The sequence below is a fragment of the Chiroxiphia lanceolata genome, chromosome 2 (genome assembly GCF_009829145.1).
Source record: "Chiroxiphia lanceolata isolate bChiLan1 chromosome 2, bChiLan1.pri, whole genome shotgun sequence".
NCBI classification, from domain to species: Eukaryota; Metazoa; Chordata; class Aves; order Passeriformes; family Pipridae; genus Chiroxiphia; species Chiroxiphia lanceolata.
Window position 1 is genome coordinate 109,179,550 of NC_045638.1, and position 16,636 is coordinate 109,196,185.

At 38.2% G+C, this 16,636-nt stretch overlaps 1 protein-coding gene across 3 annotated transcripts in view; it reads right to left on the reverse strand.

Moving 5' to 3' along the window:
• The window catches only part of LOC116783137 (multidrug resistance-associated protein 1-like), a 32,450-nt gene that overhangs the window by 5,606 nt on the left and 10,208 nt on the right, over nucleotides 1–16,636 (reverse strand). For all 3 annotated transcript variants that reach the window (XM_032680434.1, XM_032680437.1, XM_032680435.1), the window contains 15 exons: nucleotides 16,468–16,605; nucleotides 14,504–14,650; nucleotides 13,282–13,366; nucleotides 13,100–13,166; nucleotides 11,335–11,461; nucleotides 10,588–10,764; nucleotides 9,891–10,058; nucleotides 8,610–8,796; nucleotides 6,990–7,059; nucleotides 6,017–6,077; nucleotides 4,612–4,831; nucleotides 3,973–4,127; nucleotides 2,449–2,604; nucleotides 1,332–1,531; nucleotides 388–514 (listed from right to left, as the gene is read on the reverse strand). In XM_032680434.1, the coding sequence (XP_032536325.1) occupies nucleotides 388–514; nucleotides 1,332–1,531; nucleotides 2,449–2,604; nucleotides 3,973–4,127; nucleotides 4,612–4,831; nucleotides 6,017–6,077; nucleotides 6,990–7,059; nucleotides 8,610–8,796; nucleotides 9,891–10,058; nucleotides 10,588–10,764; nucleotides 11,335–11,461; nucleotides 13,100–13,166; nucleotides 13,282–13,366; nucleotides 14,504–14,650; nucleotides 16,468–16,605 (2,085 nt within the window). The remainder of the gene's footprint in view (nucleotides 1–387; nucleotides 515–1,331; nucleotides 1,532–2,448; nucleotides 2,605–3,972; nucleotides 4,128–4,611; nucleotides 4,832–6,016; nucleotides 6,078–6,989; nucleotides 7,060–8,609; nucleotides 8,797–9,890; nucleotides 10,059–10,587; nucleotides 10,765–11,334; nucleotides 11,462–13,099; nucleotides 13,167–13,281; nucleotides 13,367–14,503; nucleotides 14,651–16,467; nucleotides 16,606–16,636) is intronic.

Here is a 16,636-nt window from a genome sequence, read left to right on the forward strand (position 1 = left end):
ATGACTTTAGTGAACAGAATTCTAAGTAAATGTTCCTACATAACATTCAGCAAGTGAACAAGAACAAGAAATCAAATATGAAGTATAGTTGTACATGACTAAGCTTCCTATTTGGTTGAACAAAATACTTAAAAATACACTGTACCTAGTTGATTAATTTATTTTTAAATATGTTTTAATAATTATTATTCCATCTAAATGCAGAAGTGGAAAATAATTAATGGGAAGCTTCCCAGAATTAATGCAATTCAAAGGAAAACTGTTTTGCCCAGGGGATTTAGTGTTGTTGATGCCACCGTGTATATTCACCTACTTGACTTCACTGTATGTATACTGCTCTTTTTATATGCAATGTGGTAACAGCAAAAAGTTTATTCTATTACTTACATTTAGACCATAGGATATCAATAAACCCACTGTAGAAGAACTCACTGTATTTCCAGACAGTGCTACAAACAGTGCAGCAAAGAACACCATCAAATTTCCCAAAAACTCAAGCCTGACAGTTAGCCAGCTGTAGTAAATGAAGGCAAAGAAAAAAAAGAATTACCTACAGAATTTTTATAGCACAGTGAAGATATTTCTAATGTAATGACTCTGAGATCATTATATTAGCAATTTACCCACTTCCCCAAAGAGATAGGTACCATCATTCCCATTTTACAGAGGGACTGGGGAGGGAATATGACATATCTAGAACTGGTAGCACCACTAAAACTGAAAGTCCTGTGTCTCAACTCCTGGCCAGCGCTCCCTTCACTCCTCATACTGCTTTCCTGCTCTCCCTGCCTGAAAAAGATTCAAGCATACGACTGAAAACCAGACATGAAAATCTTCTCCTTGCTACTCTGCCTGTAACTGAACTGAATCACAAAGGAAGGTGAGGAAATGGACTTTGTTTGCTTAAACCCAAGATTCCACTCTCAACATCCAGCTGGTGCCTGTGGATACAGACACTGGGCTACTTCCACATGAACTACTGAAACACAAATTTGATTTGTTCATAAACTTGCAAGAAGAACTATTAGCTGAAGTGTAGCATAGTCCATGCTCATGACCGATTGGTAAATTTTTTCTTTTTTCTTTTCTTTTTTAAAATACTCTCATCCCAGACAGCATATGCACATTTTCTATATAAACCCACTATTTTATGGTACATAAAGAAGAAATCATCCTAGTGCTTAAACACTATGCATTCATTACAAAGAGTGGTGGATAAATTGCTCTTGTCCTTGCTTCTCAGTGGCTCTACTCTGACTACAGGTGAACACTGGGTTGTGGAATTCTACAGAAGAAGGTTCAGTCACAGATGAAGAACTGCTGCAAAGTACCTGTTTGAGATGAGGTTGTTGTAGACGCAAACTAAGTTCTCATACACAATATCATAGTTTTGTCTAATGAATCTCTCTTGGTGGCCAAATGCTCGAATTGTTGATCGCCCCACAAGAGTCTCACTGAAGTGGGAGATCACTGGAGGCTGCGATGCTCCCACCAGACGTCGAATTTGTCGTGAGCTCGCAATGTAGTATCGCTAATGAAACAGTACAGACAGTAGCCAGTTAAATATTCTCATAAGGAATTCTTGTAAATTTTTAACATGGAAAAAGTTGAAAGCGTCTACACATTAAAAAAAGCTGTTCAAAGCCAACACAGAAATAAAACCCAACTGCCATATATAAATTACTGGTAAGGCTAAAATAAAAGAACATTATTTCCAAATTCTATACAAAATGTGCTGTACCACCAGGGGTGTGTAACAACCAACTAAAACTTCAGTGTACCTTCCAAATTAGAATGTCCCAATTCTTTCTAAGACGAAAGTTAGGCTTTATTTCTTCCATGTAATGATGTCTGTATTTCAGCTCTTTAGCACACACCGAATTCAGGCACTCTTTTCTTTCCTCTATGTTCTTATTTTAAGAGTCTTTAACATCTTTAATCCCAGACCATACTCTGACCATTAAGAAACAGGAATGCAGCCATTAGTCTTTCTGAAACATTAATTTTTGGCTTCTCAGTACCACAACTGAAACTAGGCACAAAAACCAGCACAGGTAGTTTAGGCATCATTCTATGTACAGCTGCTGTTTCAGGGTTATCCTTCAGTTGTTAACTTTTACTATAATATACACTCCATCTCTTCAGGTAACTTCAGCAAATTTCTTGCTTAGATCTGTATCAATATTGTATCTTCCCATAAAAAAGCAAAATATGAAGAGAAAGATGTAAATTCCCAAGAATTACAGGATATATTCAGAAAGTGTCCAAATTTCCTTTCAAGAACTCTGAAGATTTTTTCTGAAAACAATTTCAGATGTGTTTTGCATATATATTTGTATATGTATTTTTTTTTCCACAATAAAATATTATTTAAGCCTGTATGCTGGATTGTTTTAGACATTTCATCCATGCACATCTAGAAATCCCTATTAAGAACAATGCACTTACTTGGATAATAAAATAAAAGTATGCCAGGGGAATAATTACCACTATGAATAGTGGTGAGGCAGATGTGATAACTAGAATGGTTCCAATAACTTCCAGGGTAAAGTTCAGCCAAGTTCCCAAGTAGAAATGGAAACGGACATCCACGATAATTAAGTCCTGTAACAATGCACAGAAAAATCAAGATTTCGTGAGTAAATTCCACTAAAAACTTTGAGAAACCTAAATTAATTGATCTTTTAGTGTATTACACAACCTCTTGGTATTATTCTAGAGAACATAACCATCAGCAGTCACTTAGTAACGCATTGCAACAATCTACTGATGATGGGAGTGGGAAGCACTAAAATTGTAGCAAATAACACTTGTTTGTGCAATAAAGGTTCCACTTATAGCCAAAGACGTACAAAGTAGAAAATAATGTTCACTTATAAGTGAAAATAACATTCACTTCTATATGCCTCTGAGAACATGAATTTAATGTATTAACTAGTTTTGACAATTACATTAGATTCTGACATACAATATACCTATTCTGACATGCATACACCTATTCGGATGAAAATGAAGGATTTTCCAATACTCTGGATAATACACAACAATCAGAACTCAGTATATACTCCTTAACTTCAGCATAAAAGAGAGTATAGCTTTTTGCTTTTACAAAACTTGGTCACTACGTCATTTTTCAAATCCAATTTGCATTTGCCACAAGGCAAGATACCATTTGAAAAAAACAAATTGATGCCAAGTCAAAGGCACATCTACCCTTGTGCACTTTTGCAGCTGAGACATCCTTCCCTTTGTGCAACCCCAAAGGTAAGTAACAACAAAGTTTAATAATAAAAATCCTTATCAAGATGGACATTAGCTTAAACACTGTTCCCTGTTTGCCCGCTCCTGCTTCCCAAATCGCCCTCCCTCCTCCCTGTTTGCCAGCTCCGCATCGTCTGCGCACGGAATGAGGGAAAGCCCGGACTGGATTTCTCCCAGAGTACGGAATGGAGCAAAACCCGGACTGGATTTCTGCCGGAGTACGGAATGGGGAAACCCGGACTGGATTTTTCTGGAGTACTGAATGGATTTCCAAAAAAAAAAAAAAAAAAAAAAAAAAAAAAGAAATGAAGGATTGGGCTTGATGATCTCAGAGGTCCTTTCCAACCCAGCTGACTCTAGGATTCTGTGATATTATTGAAGAAAAATACAGTTTTCTTTTAAAAATAGACCAGATTTAGGTCTGATAAACCAGTTGCACTGCAGGAATGGTCTTTGAGGAATGAACTCTTAATGATCTTGGATAGGGTCTATACAACTTCTATCAATAATATGTTTTGATGGTTTTGTAAGAAAATAGCTTGAGACAGTTCTTTAAGTTTTATGCACTGGAACAGCTTCCCATTGCTAGATATTGCAGTACTTTTCTTTCATATAATTATTTTTTTAACAATGCTAAAATGGAATTAAAACCAAGCCAACTCAAGCTTCATTTTCATAAAACGGAAAACTCTGCATGAGTGTTCCCTTTACCTTTGTGAACCTGCTGATGATCCGACCAACTGGATTTGTTTCAAAATGCTGCAGAGGAAGGTGCAGCACGTTGTCCAACAGCTGAAGATGCAACACCCGGGAAGCACACAGGGATCCCCTGGTGAGCACATAAGCACCACAGCAAACGAGCAGGCCTTGGGAATGGATAAATTGAAAGACAGTATGAATGGCTGGGTTGGGAAAAGGGATGGAGCTTGTTCCTGTCACTGTTTTCTACCACAGTGACCAATCCCACAGTTACGCTTCCTCTCAGTTTTACAAATGTACATATTTCATTTTGTTGATACATCTTACTACTTCCTAAGTATGATTTTCCTGCAGTTAAGTCTCTTCTGCTAGCACACCACTTCACATCCATACTGAATGCCCACCTCAACGAGATGCCAACAGAGCTTCATTAGGTTACATATGTATGTTCCAAGAGTTCACAGCAATATCATCAAATTAAACTGCATTTTCTTCTACATGTCTGTACTATGGCTCCTGCTCTCCCCAAGTTTAACTATTATACTGTGTTGCACACCATGAAACAAATAGCACTATTTCTTTACTGACACATATTCAGGCAGATCAAATTTGGTAAACAGTGAGAAAAGAGTCATAAATGCTCATCCTTGCCTTGAATGAATCCCAGAAGCCCGTAGATACAAAGGTTATAGTTTCGTGACTCTTTCCATTCTGTGAAATCACTAATTTGTGCTGTTTCTGCAATCCAGGTGCTAAGCCACAGACTTTGTCCAATGCCTAGTGCATTCTGGCCTACATAAGCAGCTATGGTTAACCACATCCATCGCCACCTGAAGGCTTGGAGGTATTTCAAGACAACTGACATTTTCATCTAAAAGAAAAGAATACATGAAAAAGAGAAGGTACTCGTAAAATCATAAAGAAAACTTTCACCTTGAAAAAAAATTACTCATAAAATCATCATCATTCTTGAAGGTAAATACACGTGGGAATTGGATACATTAAATTCGGAATAAATCTAAATAATTTCTGAATTAAATCTGATAAATTAGCTATATAAAATTGTACTGTGAAAAGCTTTTGTCTCCCATTAGACTCTGTTCTTCAATGATACATCTCATAGGCAATCTTGCTTGAGATACTTTCCAGTGTCAGACTTTTACGTATGTAGATTATACAAAAAAAAAGAAAGAAAAAGAAAATAAAAAACAACAAATGAACCAACCAAAAGTGCAATTCCTGACAGTCTGTATGAAGCAAATTTTACTCTGTTCATCAGTGGAAGTAGAAAATTAAGAACTACCACTCTGGGCTACTGGAGCCAAGGAAATTAGTGACAGCAGGAGAAAGTTCTCATTCTTGGTGTGTATGACGACTAACGGGGCCGAAGTAAGCTAGGCCACTTTAAAGGCAGAGCTGGTAGGAGCAGATTCTTGGAATTCATTACAGGATCTGAAGTGAAATGAGCTCCAGTTGGCACAAACTCTTCTGTCTCTTCTGTAAATTCTTTTTTTTTCAAGTGCCTATTTCTGCCATCTTGTTAGAAATTCTTCAGCCCGCCACTCCACTGTTCTTATCTCAACAGAACTACAGCTTCACAAGAAGCTCTGGCCTTCTCCGTAGTGTTTCACTCGGTCTTTTCCCTCTTTCTTGCAACTGGCAGATTTTTTTAATGGAGACTGCAGAAAGTGTTCTTCTAACATAAAACAATACTGCAACATTACCATGAAAAATTTCTAGTCTCTGCTCCAGCACGTAGCTGTTTAAATTTCCTAAAGATAGACAGAACGTTTTTCTAACAGAAATAAAAGGTTTTTTTAATCATCTTCTTTCTGAAATATGCAAAACTAGGTCAACTTAGACATAATATGAAAATACAGCCAGCAGCAGATCATCAAAATAGAAAATCTCTGACCATATGCTTAAAATTTGATGAAAACATGTAAGGTTTATTTTAAATTCAGTAAAGAGATCTAAGAAACAAAAAACTGCAGTTGCAAAATAAGACATTTTTATAAAGACAAATGTCAAAGCTTTTTCTATCAGTGATACTTACGCCGCCAGCAGCAACTTCCTCTTTATTGTTAGTGTGTACTTTCCGCTGACCAAAGGAAGAGCTGCAAACAAGAAACACTTTCAAATCTTCCTGTGAGTCCTCACACAAAGAACGTATCCATTTATTCCCAAACAAAAATGGATGCTATAAAATCACATAAATTTTTCCTATGGAGACACCAACTTTCCTGAGCTGTTCTGTTTTTGTTGTGAGAATAATGTTATGGTCAGAAGACAAGACTAGGTATGGCCTTTTAAATTCCTGTATAATTATGTGTAGGTAAGACTGAGTTTACCCTGCTAAAGATGTGTGACCACCCTTTCCTGAGGCAACTTGGGTCTCTCTTACTGTTTGACACATCTGATTCTACTACTTCTGGACCAGGCTGGTTAAGTTTAAGTGACCTACACCGTCTTAACCTTCTAGGTTGAGTCTCTTCTATTTTGTCTTTGCACTATCCTCTACCACTGCAAATATACCACTACTGTGCTTTACACAGTGATCCAAGAGGTCATTCAACTCTTTGGGAGCCCACAAGTTTTCTTAAAGGTGGAAAAAGACACATAAACATTTAAAAAAAGGAGCATAAACAACATAATATATATTAAGAAAAGGAGCATAAACAACATAATATATATTAAGAAGTCAAATTGCTGTCTGGAATTGTGGGTGCATCCCCATCAGAGGCTTCAGCTGGTCTTCTGAAAGCCCCCTTCACTCCTGCCTGACATACTTTGGTTCACACAGTGAAGCAGCCCATGGACTGGATCTCTTGAACTCATGTGGCACATTCACTGGATTTCTCTTGTATAAAGGGAAACCAGACACACGCTCTCCAAGGAACTGCTAATGGGCATTCAGGCTTAACCCATGTTTACACGTTGAAGCATGGTGTCACAGCCTTCAGCACTTAGGGTTGTTCTAGCATTGCATCAGTTAAGCAATGGCTAATTTTTTTTTTTTTAATACCTACTCCTTATGTCTCGGCAGCCCTTTTTGTTGCAGTTTCCTTCCCAACTGGCCCTCTTCCTTTGAAGAACTCACTACAATGGAAAAAAAAGAAGACAAATCTTTTCAGTATTATACCATGAGTAGACAGGAACAGTACAAGAAGTGAGAAATAAAAAATGGGGGCAAAATGATGAATAGGAATACTTTAAATTAGGAACTCCCTAAACTGACCTAATATTGGGACAGCTACTACACAAGACAGACACATTTGTGACCAAATGCTAGAACTGTGACAGCAGGTAAATCCCCCCCATGAGCCTAGAGTGTCCTTGGAATTCCATTCCTACTTAGTGAAAGTATTAGTATTCCTGCAAATAGTAACATTAGTGTTTATCTCAAAGAATTCTTTGATCACAGCTGGAAAGCTGAGCTTACTGGTTTTTTTGTGTTATTGAAAGGAGTCAAACACTTTTTTTCTTCCAGGAACTGATTTTTTTCTTCTTTTTTTTTTTTTTTCATATTTGATATTATTTTCTTCAACAGATGTTAAGACAAAGATGTTCTCTACATCCAGCCCTCCTGCTGAGTGTACCTCTGCTGTACAGTTTTGCATCACAACACAGTGCATGATGTTTCTTTTCCTCATGACTTTGTTTCCCCTCCCCTCTCTTTATTACCCTTTGTGAGTAGTGGATATTTCCTTACAGGGCTGCTTCACACTGTCATCCCAACAGAGCTAACACCAGACTGCCCATTGCTGCCTTTTGCAAATTTGCTGTTCTGTCTTTCCACTCCTCTCCATCAGACCCCAGCAAATGTTTCAGAGCACTGGCTCCAGTACAGGGTCAGTAGAGGCTCAATTTAGAGTTGCTAAGATAACTGGAAACCAGCATTATAAACATCTGCAGTCACTTAGGTCTCATAGGACTCTTCCGTTCATTTGGATAGATTTCTTCTCTCAAAATTAAAGAACCATCACTACTCTCCTCCTGAAGTACATTATGTAAACAGGTCAGACTGAATGGTCAATGTACCTACTTCTTTCCCACAGCTCCATGAAGAGCACACATTGAACAACTCAGGTACAGAGGTAAGCTGAGTCCCAATCCACGTGAATGACTGCATGCACTTTTAAGGGATTATGCAATATTTATTTACTCTGTCTACTTGTTGGCTGGAAGTATTTAATAAGAGTAGTAAAAGTTTAATGAATTTTTTTCTCCTACAAGTGGACCATATTCTTCTGCCCCTCCTGCTGTGCTCTGTGATTACAGCAGTCTAAGGTGATGGAAATGGGAATTGTCCAATACAGAACAGGACAAAATCATTGACACTGCAAGATTAATTTGAAATGTCCATATGTTACTTATTAGGTGATGAATCCTTAGCAGAATCATGGAACTTTACATGGTGACTAATACAGTATGGAAAAGTTGAAACTAGCTGCATAAGGTGGCTTTATCATAACATTTGGTCCAAGACATTAAAGTCAGAATTTTTTTCAATTTATGAACTGTAATTCTATAGGAAAACATAGACAGGAACGCTCTGTATTTTCCAGCAATTCTTCAGGAGGAATATTTTGAGAAGCTGCAATGAAAAGTAAAAATACTAAGTAAACACTGTATAAAAATTCTCTCACCTTCCATTGGGGTTGTCTCTTCACTTGTATGCTCTGCACCGAAGTTTTGAACAAGCTCAACAAAATTAGCTCTCTTTGAAATGAGTTCTTGGTAGGTCCCCATTTGACTTATTCTGCCCTCCTCCATTACTATTATAAGATCAGCGTGAGGCAGGAGTGTGAGGTTATGGGTCACCAATATACGAGTCTGAAACACAATGTTTTCCATTTTGCCATGTAAATATAAACATGTACTAAAAGCAGACATTCAGTTATGATTGCTGGAATGGTATAATGTCATTCTTCTGTGATTTTGCCCATTTATTTGTCTACTTTATTATTATCATTATTATTATTGCTGTTATTTACTGACTACTTTACTATAATACTCTTTTAATTGTCGATTGCAATGTTAAACTTCAAGCTTATTGCTATTTACTGTTACTTGTATTTACCTGGTTCCTAATCCTTAATGTTTCTTACCTGTTCCCTGCTCAGGAATGGTTTAGATTAGGTTGTAGAAAAAACACCTAGATACTACAGGTTTTAATGTACTACATGTAGTTATGATAGCCTCAATATTAAAATCTGCCTAGAAGCCTACCATTACTAGAGCTCTTGCCTCTGCCAAATACTTACAACCAATGTATAAATACTTATACATCGAGTAGGTAGACTAAGAAAAGGCACAAGGGAGAGAGGTAAAGTGAAGGACATTTATAAAGCAACAAATGTAGACACAATAGTAAGTGTTTCATGTTAATATATGTGTTTTGCAGGCAGCAGCCAGCAGGAATAATCTGTACTAATACACAACACTGAGGACAGATTTTTACAAGCTATTTTACCTTCCCACATCAACAGTTTTCAAATGGGAGAATCTATTCCTTCAGATTCCACCTTCCCCTAGGAACTTCTTTGCCCAACAAGAAGCCTTTCTTTCTATAACCTATACTGGCTATAATCTGTTTGCTGCAGTGAGGCGTCATGTGTGACCACAAAGGGCTCTGCCCTGCCTTCCATGTGCACACCACGGCACTCCTCAAAAACTGCCAGTAAAGAAGAGATGAGCAACTATTGTATGAGTCTTTCAGATTCCCACATTCTTCAGTCTGTGCTGTGTCTACCCAATAGGCTTTAAACTGGCACAACTAACTCTGCTTTTTATTCAGCCTTTTTATTCCGAATAATTTTCATCAACATATCAGGTAAGAGATAACTTTTGCAGATTGGACTGGGACTTTTACCATGTTTGCTGTATTGTACAAAGCCATTGATAGAAAAGAAGCCATCCTATTTTACCTTGCTTTTTAGGAGACCTGAAGGGCCAATTAGCTTCTCAAAAAGATGTTTTCCAACGTGTACATCTACAGCAGACAGGGGGTCATCCAGGAGATACAAGTCAGCATTGCTGTACGCAGCTCTAGCAAGGCTCACTCTCTGCTTCTGCCCTCCACTTATATTGACACCCTAAGAAAAGAAAGCAAAGTCAAAATAATCCACATTTAAATATGAAATACTAAAGAAGACCAGTGTATCATACTCAGTCTCATCTTTCTATTTTTCTCAGGTAAGCAAAGTAGATTTTATACTACATACGAAAACAGAAAGGTAACATTTGGATTTTCAAATAATTAGAGCAAAGTCTGGGCTCTGTTGGTTATTCCCACTCCAAAATGGGCAAATGCAAGGTACTTTGGAAAATTAAACAGTAACTTTTATTTAGTCATACAGACACTTTACAGCATAGAGGAAACCCCCAGAAAACAGGACAGGGCTGACACAAACATCTGTATAGAAAAGAGCCATTTTAAAAATTAATAAGAGTTCAGAGCTTCAACAGAAGTTCAAAGTAAGTTAACTAAGTAAAGAGATGGGCTAGATATACTTGGTTGAGTACTGATTAGTCATTACTGTTAATTATCCAACAGATAATATATAAAAACCATAAAGCCATAACTTCTCTTACTGCATTATTTCTGACACCTCAAATTCTCACCCTTTCTCCAATCTCTGTTTGGTCTCCGTGCGGTAACTGTTCCAAATCTGGCAGTAAAGCACAAGACTCTAAAACAAGGTTGTAGTATGGCCTGTTTAGATCTGCACCAAAGAGAATATTTTCCTGTAAACTGTCATTTTGAATCCAAGCTTGTTGAGAAACATAAGCCACTGAACCCTAAAAAGAATTGGAAACAATTTTTTTATTTGAGCTGTGTGAACATACAAAATAGCATTTAAAAATAAATTTGAAATTCTAGCTTTGCCTCAAAGTAACCAGAAATTCCTTCCAAAACTTGAGCATTATTAAACTGTTAAAATTTTTATTAAGTCAGGTAATAAAAGCAATCTATTGAATATTACTGTATGACAGTTCGCCTATCATTATTATAAAAACCCATATGACTTCAAATAAAACAGACAGAGCTGGGACATATGTGGAGTAAAGTGTTCCAGGGAAAGATCAGAGTGACAAACAGGCATCCATTGTAATATTTATATGCAGCAAAATACTTCTGTATTGAGTAGAAATCGAAATACAGTTTGATTGTTTGTATTTTTATATAACATGCTGTGGAACACGTCAGCTTTAAAATTTAAGATTAAGGGATAGGAACCATAACTGGAAATGCTCTGAAATATTTTTTTACATTAAGCTACATGCCCTCTGAAAATCTATTAATCAGTTCTGCTTTATTTAGGTATTGAGGAGTGTGCAGGGCAGGGGGACACAGACAGACAATCTTACTCTTCTCTGAACTGTTCCTTCAAGTTTCTCCATTTCTCCAAGAACAGCAGAAAGAAAAGATGACTTCCCAGATCCAACCTGTCCCACAACAGCAACTAAAGAGCCTTCAGGAATCTTGACACTCAAGCTGGAAATATTGAGGAAGAAAAATTAGTTATCCTCTCTGTAAATACTCCATCATGGATGGGTTGTAGCCATCGTAAGAAAGACAGACTTAGAACTATGAGAAATTAGTACTTCAGTTTGCACATCTTTTTACTATGTACTGTTTCGAGAACCGTACTGATGACTTTAAGGATAAATTTATTTGCCTCAAGTTAGAGGTTGTGCTTTCATCTGGTCACAATTAAATCAAATGGGAGTAAGTGGATCACTAAACAGTAAGTGGTCATACTGTATTCTTCTCAGGCCTGTGGTTCACATTCCACCTTACGCTGACCATCAACTGCTGGACCTCTCATGGAGAATCTACTGTAGCCAGTATGTGATCCCTCTCAGGGAAAAAAAATAGCTGTTTGGGTGAATAAAAGCTGCCCTTCAGAATCAGTGTATGTTGCTGTCAGAAAACCATAAACTTTACCATAGAAGATGCAGTACCTGTACTCCATACTCTCCATTTGGATCCAAGTATGCTCTGATTTGAAGGCCCTATGCTACAATAAGCATAGCCCCTTCAGACTACAGCTGGAAACACAAATGAGGTAGAGAAAGACTGTACCCAGACACCCAGACTTTAATGAAGTCTGTATATGATGCTGAAGGCAGCTCATGACTGGACACTATATTGAAGGCTTTGGTGGCTGAGATGTGGACACTCAACGCCCCAACCCTGAGAGGAACAGGGCAGACAGTGTGGTGAGACGGTTAGACTGTGTGGGTTTTAACCTCTTCAGCTCCTTAGTAACATTTAACAGCTGTACTTATCAACTTTTAGTAATGTTAAACAGCTGTATTTCTCAAATAGGTTATCCATTCCACCCCAGGGTTTGGTTATGCCATGTCCTTACTAACCCTCCAATGTGTTCATTAGGTGTAGCTGAATTTACACCTAAGAAATACCTTGTTAAGAAATGACAAAAAAAATGAGGGGTGTTTTCAGGCAAGAGGGACCACTCTGAGAAAAGCAAACTTTTTGCTTGTTTGTTTTTTCCAAAGGAAGCCACAGTCCAATGTTCAGATCAATATTCAATGCAAGGATGCATAAACTACCTTAGCTTACTTGTAGGCAACACAAAATGCTACACCAACAAAAGGGCATCTTCCCAGTTAATGAATGCTCCCCAAAATGCAAATCAGGGAAAATTGGTACAGCTAAAGATTTGTTGCAGTTAAAAAACTGATTGCCATTAAATCTCCCTTGTGGAAATTGAGGAGAAGGAAGAAAGGGGAGGGAAGGGGAGGGGAGGGGAGGGGAGGGGAGGGGAGGGGAGGGGAGGGGAGGGGAGGGGAGGGGAGGGGAGGGGAGGGGAGGGGAGGGGAGGGGAGGGGAGGGGAGGAAGGGCTTTCCATGAAAGTTATACAGTTCAGTGTTGGGGAACATGCACTTTCATGAGGTTCCTCTGGGAACATCAGGGAGACTAGGTCAGATCTGACTTTCCAGAGCACACTGATCATGTGGGAAACTCTGAAAACAATAATTTATATTCTTTTTGGTACGGAACATCACAAATTAATCTGAATCAGAATACATTTAACCTGACCAAAATCTCTACAGACATCACATTCTGCCAAAGGAGATCGTAAAAATAAGTAAAAAATACCTTACTTTTTCAAGATTGGCAGGCCATTTTTCTCCCAGCGGAAAGAAGCACCAATAAAACCAACAGCATGATCTGTTGCAGTAAAGAAAATAGAGTAAAGACTTGCTAATCCATCCCCTCAGTTGAGTTTCTTAATAATCTTCCATATAAAGTCATGACCAATTGAAAATTAATAACTACTGCTTACTTCCACTGTAGTTTGTACTGATATCCTCGGGGTTAAGATCCTCAGCAAACAGAAAATCCTCTAAACGGCTCAGAGAAACTCTGGTCTACAAAATGAACATATATACAATATTTATAATGTGTCTGTGATCCCTATATTTTTAAATAATATTTTAAAAGTTCTAGATAATATGGAAAGACAGACTCCTCATCTTATTTAATGACAGACAAAAAAGGTTCTTAGGTATTTCAAAAACATTTTCCTTAAAGTACTAAAGAATCTAAAGTGATCAATAAGGCAGTGTTTGAAGATACATTTAATCCTTGAATGTCCAGTTCCTCTGACTCAATTAGTTTGTTTGCATAAACCTGTGGTTTAGCTTTTTCTTTTTTTTTTTTTTTTCTGTTAAGAAACAGTGCACAGTAAGTCTCTCCATAGAATGAAGAAAGACATTTTACTGTGAGTGCATCATGAGATGTCCATTACTGCTGTGACAAAGTGACATTAACTTAGGCTTGTGCTTATTTTTAAGCTACTAGAAGTTAACCAACTGGGAAAGTAAAAGGCTAATCATAAATGAAATCAAATCAGGATGAGTAACTGCTCCCAGTGGTCCCCTCCCTTAAAAAGGCGGAGTTGTGTACAAGCTGTGACCTAGTACATTCATGAGCAGCTCATGAGATACACCCATAATAAATAACAGAGTATTAAAAGCTAGAAGTTCCCAACTCAGGTGGCAACACTACTGGTGTACCATTAGGCCTGAAGGTTGCTGATATGGGATCCTCAGCAGCTCTACTCCTTTTTTCTCCACTTTCTTCAGTGGTGACTTGACAAAACCAGAATAGTAGAGTCCACAATGGGTCTCCCCTACTTGGTACCAAGGGCTCCAATACACAACAGTGGCTCAGTGATTTAACCAAGTGCAGCTCAAATTGTTCACATTTTATCTTCTATGAGGAAGAGAAGTTGAGAGAGTAGGAGCAGAAGTTGAGTCTAGTCCACTGAAGGAAGGAAAGCAAGAAACAGAAAGCTCAGTCACGATTAGGTGTGCTACCCAATTTTCATTGCACTTAAAAGAATGAGAGACATCCTTTAAACAGCCTTCACGCTTTGCATTCTATAAAAATACTGTGCAGTTTCACCTCAATAAAATGTAACTTAAAATAATTAAGTTACTTCATCGCTCCTAGAAATGGTTGAAACATGAGAGAATATAAAATTAGCCTCTTATAGCACTTACCTGGGCCACAGCGGAGATCACAGAGGGTAATTCAAACAAAGGGTGTCGCAAAATGTTGAATAAAGAAATAGATGTAAACACTTTAGCTGCTGTTAAAACATTCTCTTTGTCCAGATGAAAGTAGGCTCCAAATGTAGCCAGTAAGACCTTTTAAAAAAAAATATGAAAATGATATATTAAGAAGCAAAATCACATTACAACTAAAATGTATACACAGATACTGGTTTTGTTTTCATTTAGAAGATCCCATTTCTGCTCGTGTATAAACACGGACTCTGTAACTGCTGCACACAGAAGTTAATGCATAGCTGCAATTCTGAGTGCAGAAATACTACAATTTTAGTGAACTAAAAACATGGCTACTGTGTTTGACCTAATCAGACAGACATTAAACTACATGAAACAACTTTCTCATCTCAGGGTGCCGTCCTGGTTTGGCCTAATCCCCTGGTTGCCCTGCACTCAAGATGATCAACTCCATGACCTACCCCAGCACCAAGGTCAGGTTGACTGGCCTGTAGCTCCCCAGACCCTTCTTCTGACCCTTCTTGTAAATGGGTGTCATATTTGAGCACTTCCAAGAGCCCTCAGTACCCTTGGGTGGATCCCATCCAGCCCCATAGCCCTGGAAGTGTCTAAGTGATGTAGCAGGTTACTGACCATTTCCCCTTGGATTATGGGGGCTTCATTCTGCTCCCTGTCCCTGTATCCCAGCTCAGGGGCCTGGGTACCTGAAGCACAACTGGTCTTACACTATTGAAGACTGAGGAAAAGAAGACAGTAAATGTACCTAAGTCTTTCCTCAGTCTTTGTCACTAAGTTTCTTTCCCATCCAACAAAGGGTGGAGATTCTCTATAGCCCTCCTTTTGTTGTTGATCTATTTATAGAAACACTTTTTATTGTCTTTTACAGTAGTAGACAGATAAGTTCTAGCCGGGTCTTGGGCCTTCTTATTTTCTCCCTGCACAACCTCATGACATCCTTCCAGTCCTCCTAAGTTGCCTGAGCCTTCTTCCAAAGATCTCTGTTCAGCCAGGTCAGCCTCCTCTCTACAGCTCATCTTTCAGTCCTGAGGATGTCCTGTTCCTGCACCTTTAGGAATTCCTTCCTTCAGCAAAGCCTTTGACACTGTTACCCACAGCATTCCCGTGGAGATTATCTAGTGAGCCTGGTTTTATCCCTTTTCCCTTTCAAATCTAGTTTAAAGCCCTCTCAGTGATCCCCTCTAACTCCTGTACAAAGATCCTTCCCTACTTTGAGACACATGCACCCCATCTGTTGCCAGTAGGCCTGTTGTTGTATAGATCAAACCACAATCCAAAAATCCAAATTTCTGCTGGTGACACTAGGCTTGGAGCTTGCTCATCCTGCTTCTTCCCTTATCATTCCCTGCAACTGGAAGGACAGAGGAGAACACTGTGCTCCTGATCCCTTAATCAGTCATCCCAAGGCCCTGAAGTCTCCATTTACTTTCCAATAGAGTTTAACAGAGGGATCCAAAGATCTGAATGCACTCCTGATAGAATTCCACTGAAACAAGGCTAGGATGAATTTGGTTCGTATTTTTGTGTTTGTTTTTTTTTTCTTTTTCATGTATTAAGAGTTTTAGTGTTTGAGAGGGGATAGCTAAAAAATACAGAAAATACATTCCCTTAAAACTCATAGAGAGTTGAGTTCTATGCAACAGAAACAGTATAATTAAAACAGCGACAAGAGATTCAGAAGATTTGGATTTGGTTTCTGACTTACTAATGAAGATCTTTGAAACCTTGGTCAATTCATAATCTCTCTCCTTCTTCTCTAGTCATATACATACTATCATAACCTGGGAATCAGTTATATTGTGTTGAAAATTTAATGTTCTGAGGTATTGGGAGGCAACATTTGTGGGTCAGTCAGCTACTAAAGCAACAGGGAACTTGAGAAACAGTCCTACATGAATTAATATTTTTATAAAACCGACCATAAAAGGAATACATGTCAAAGTCAGCATGGAGTAAGTTGTCAGATATCCAGATGACTTCAGAACATCCATTTCACGTTCTCTAATGCTCAAGATCTTCCTTTGATAGGCAGGTTCCCATGCATAAAGTTTCAGGATCTAGAGAATCAAACAGACATACTTTAATAAA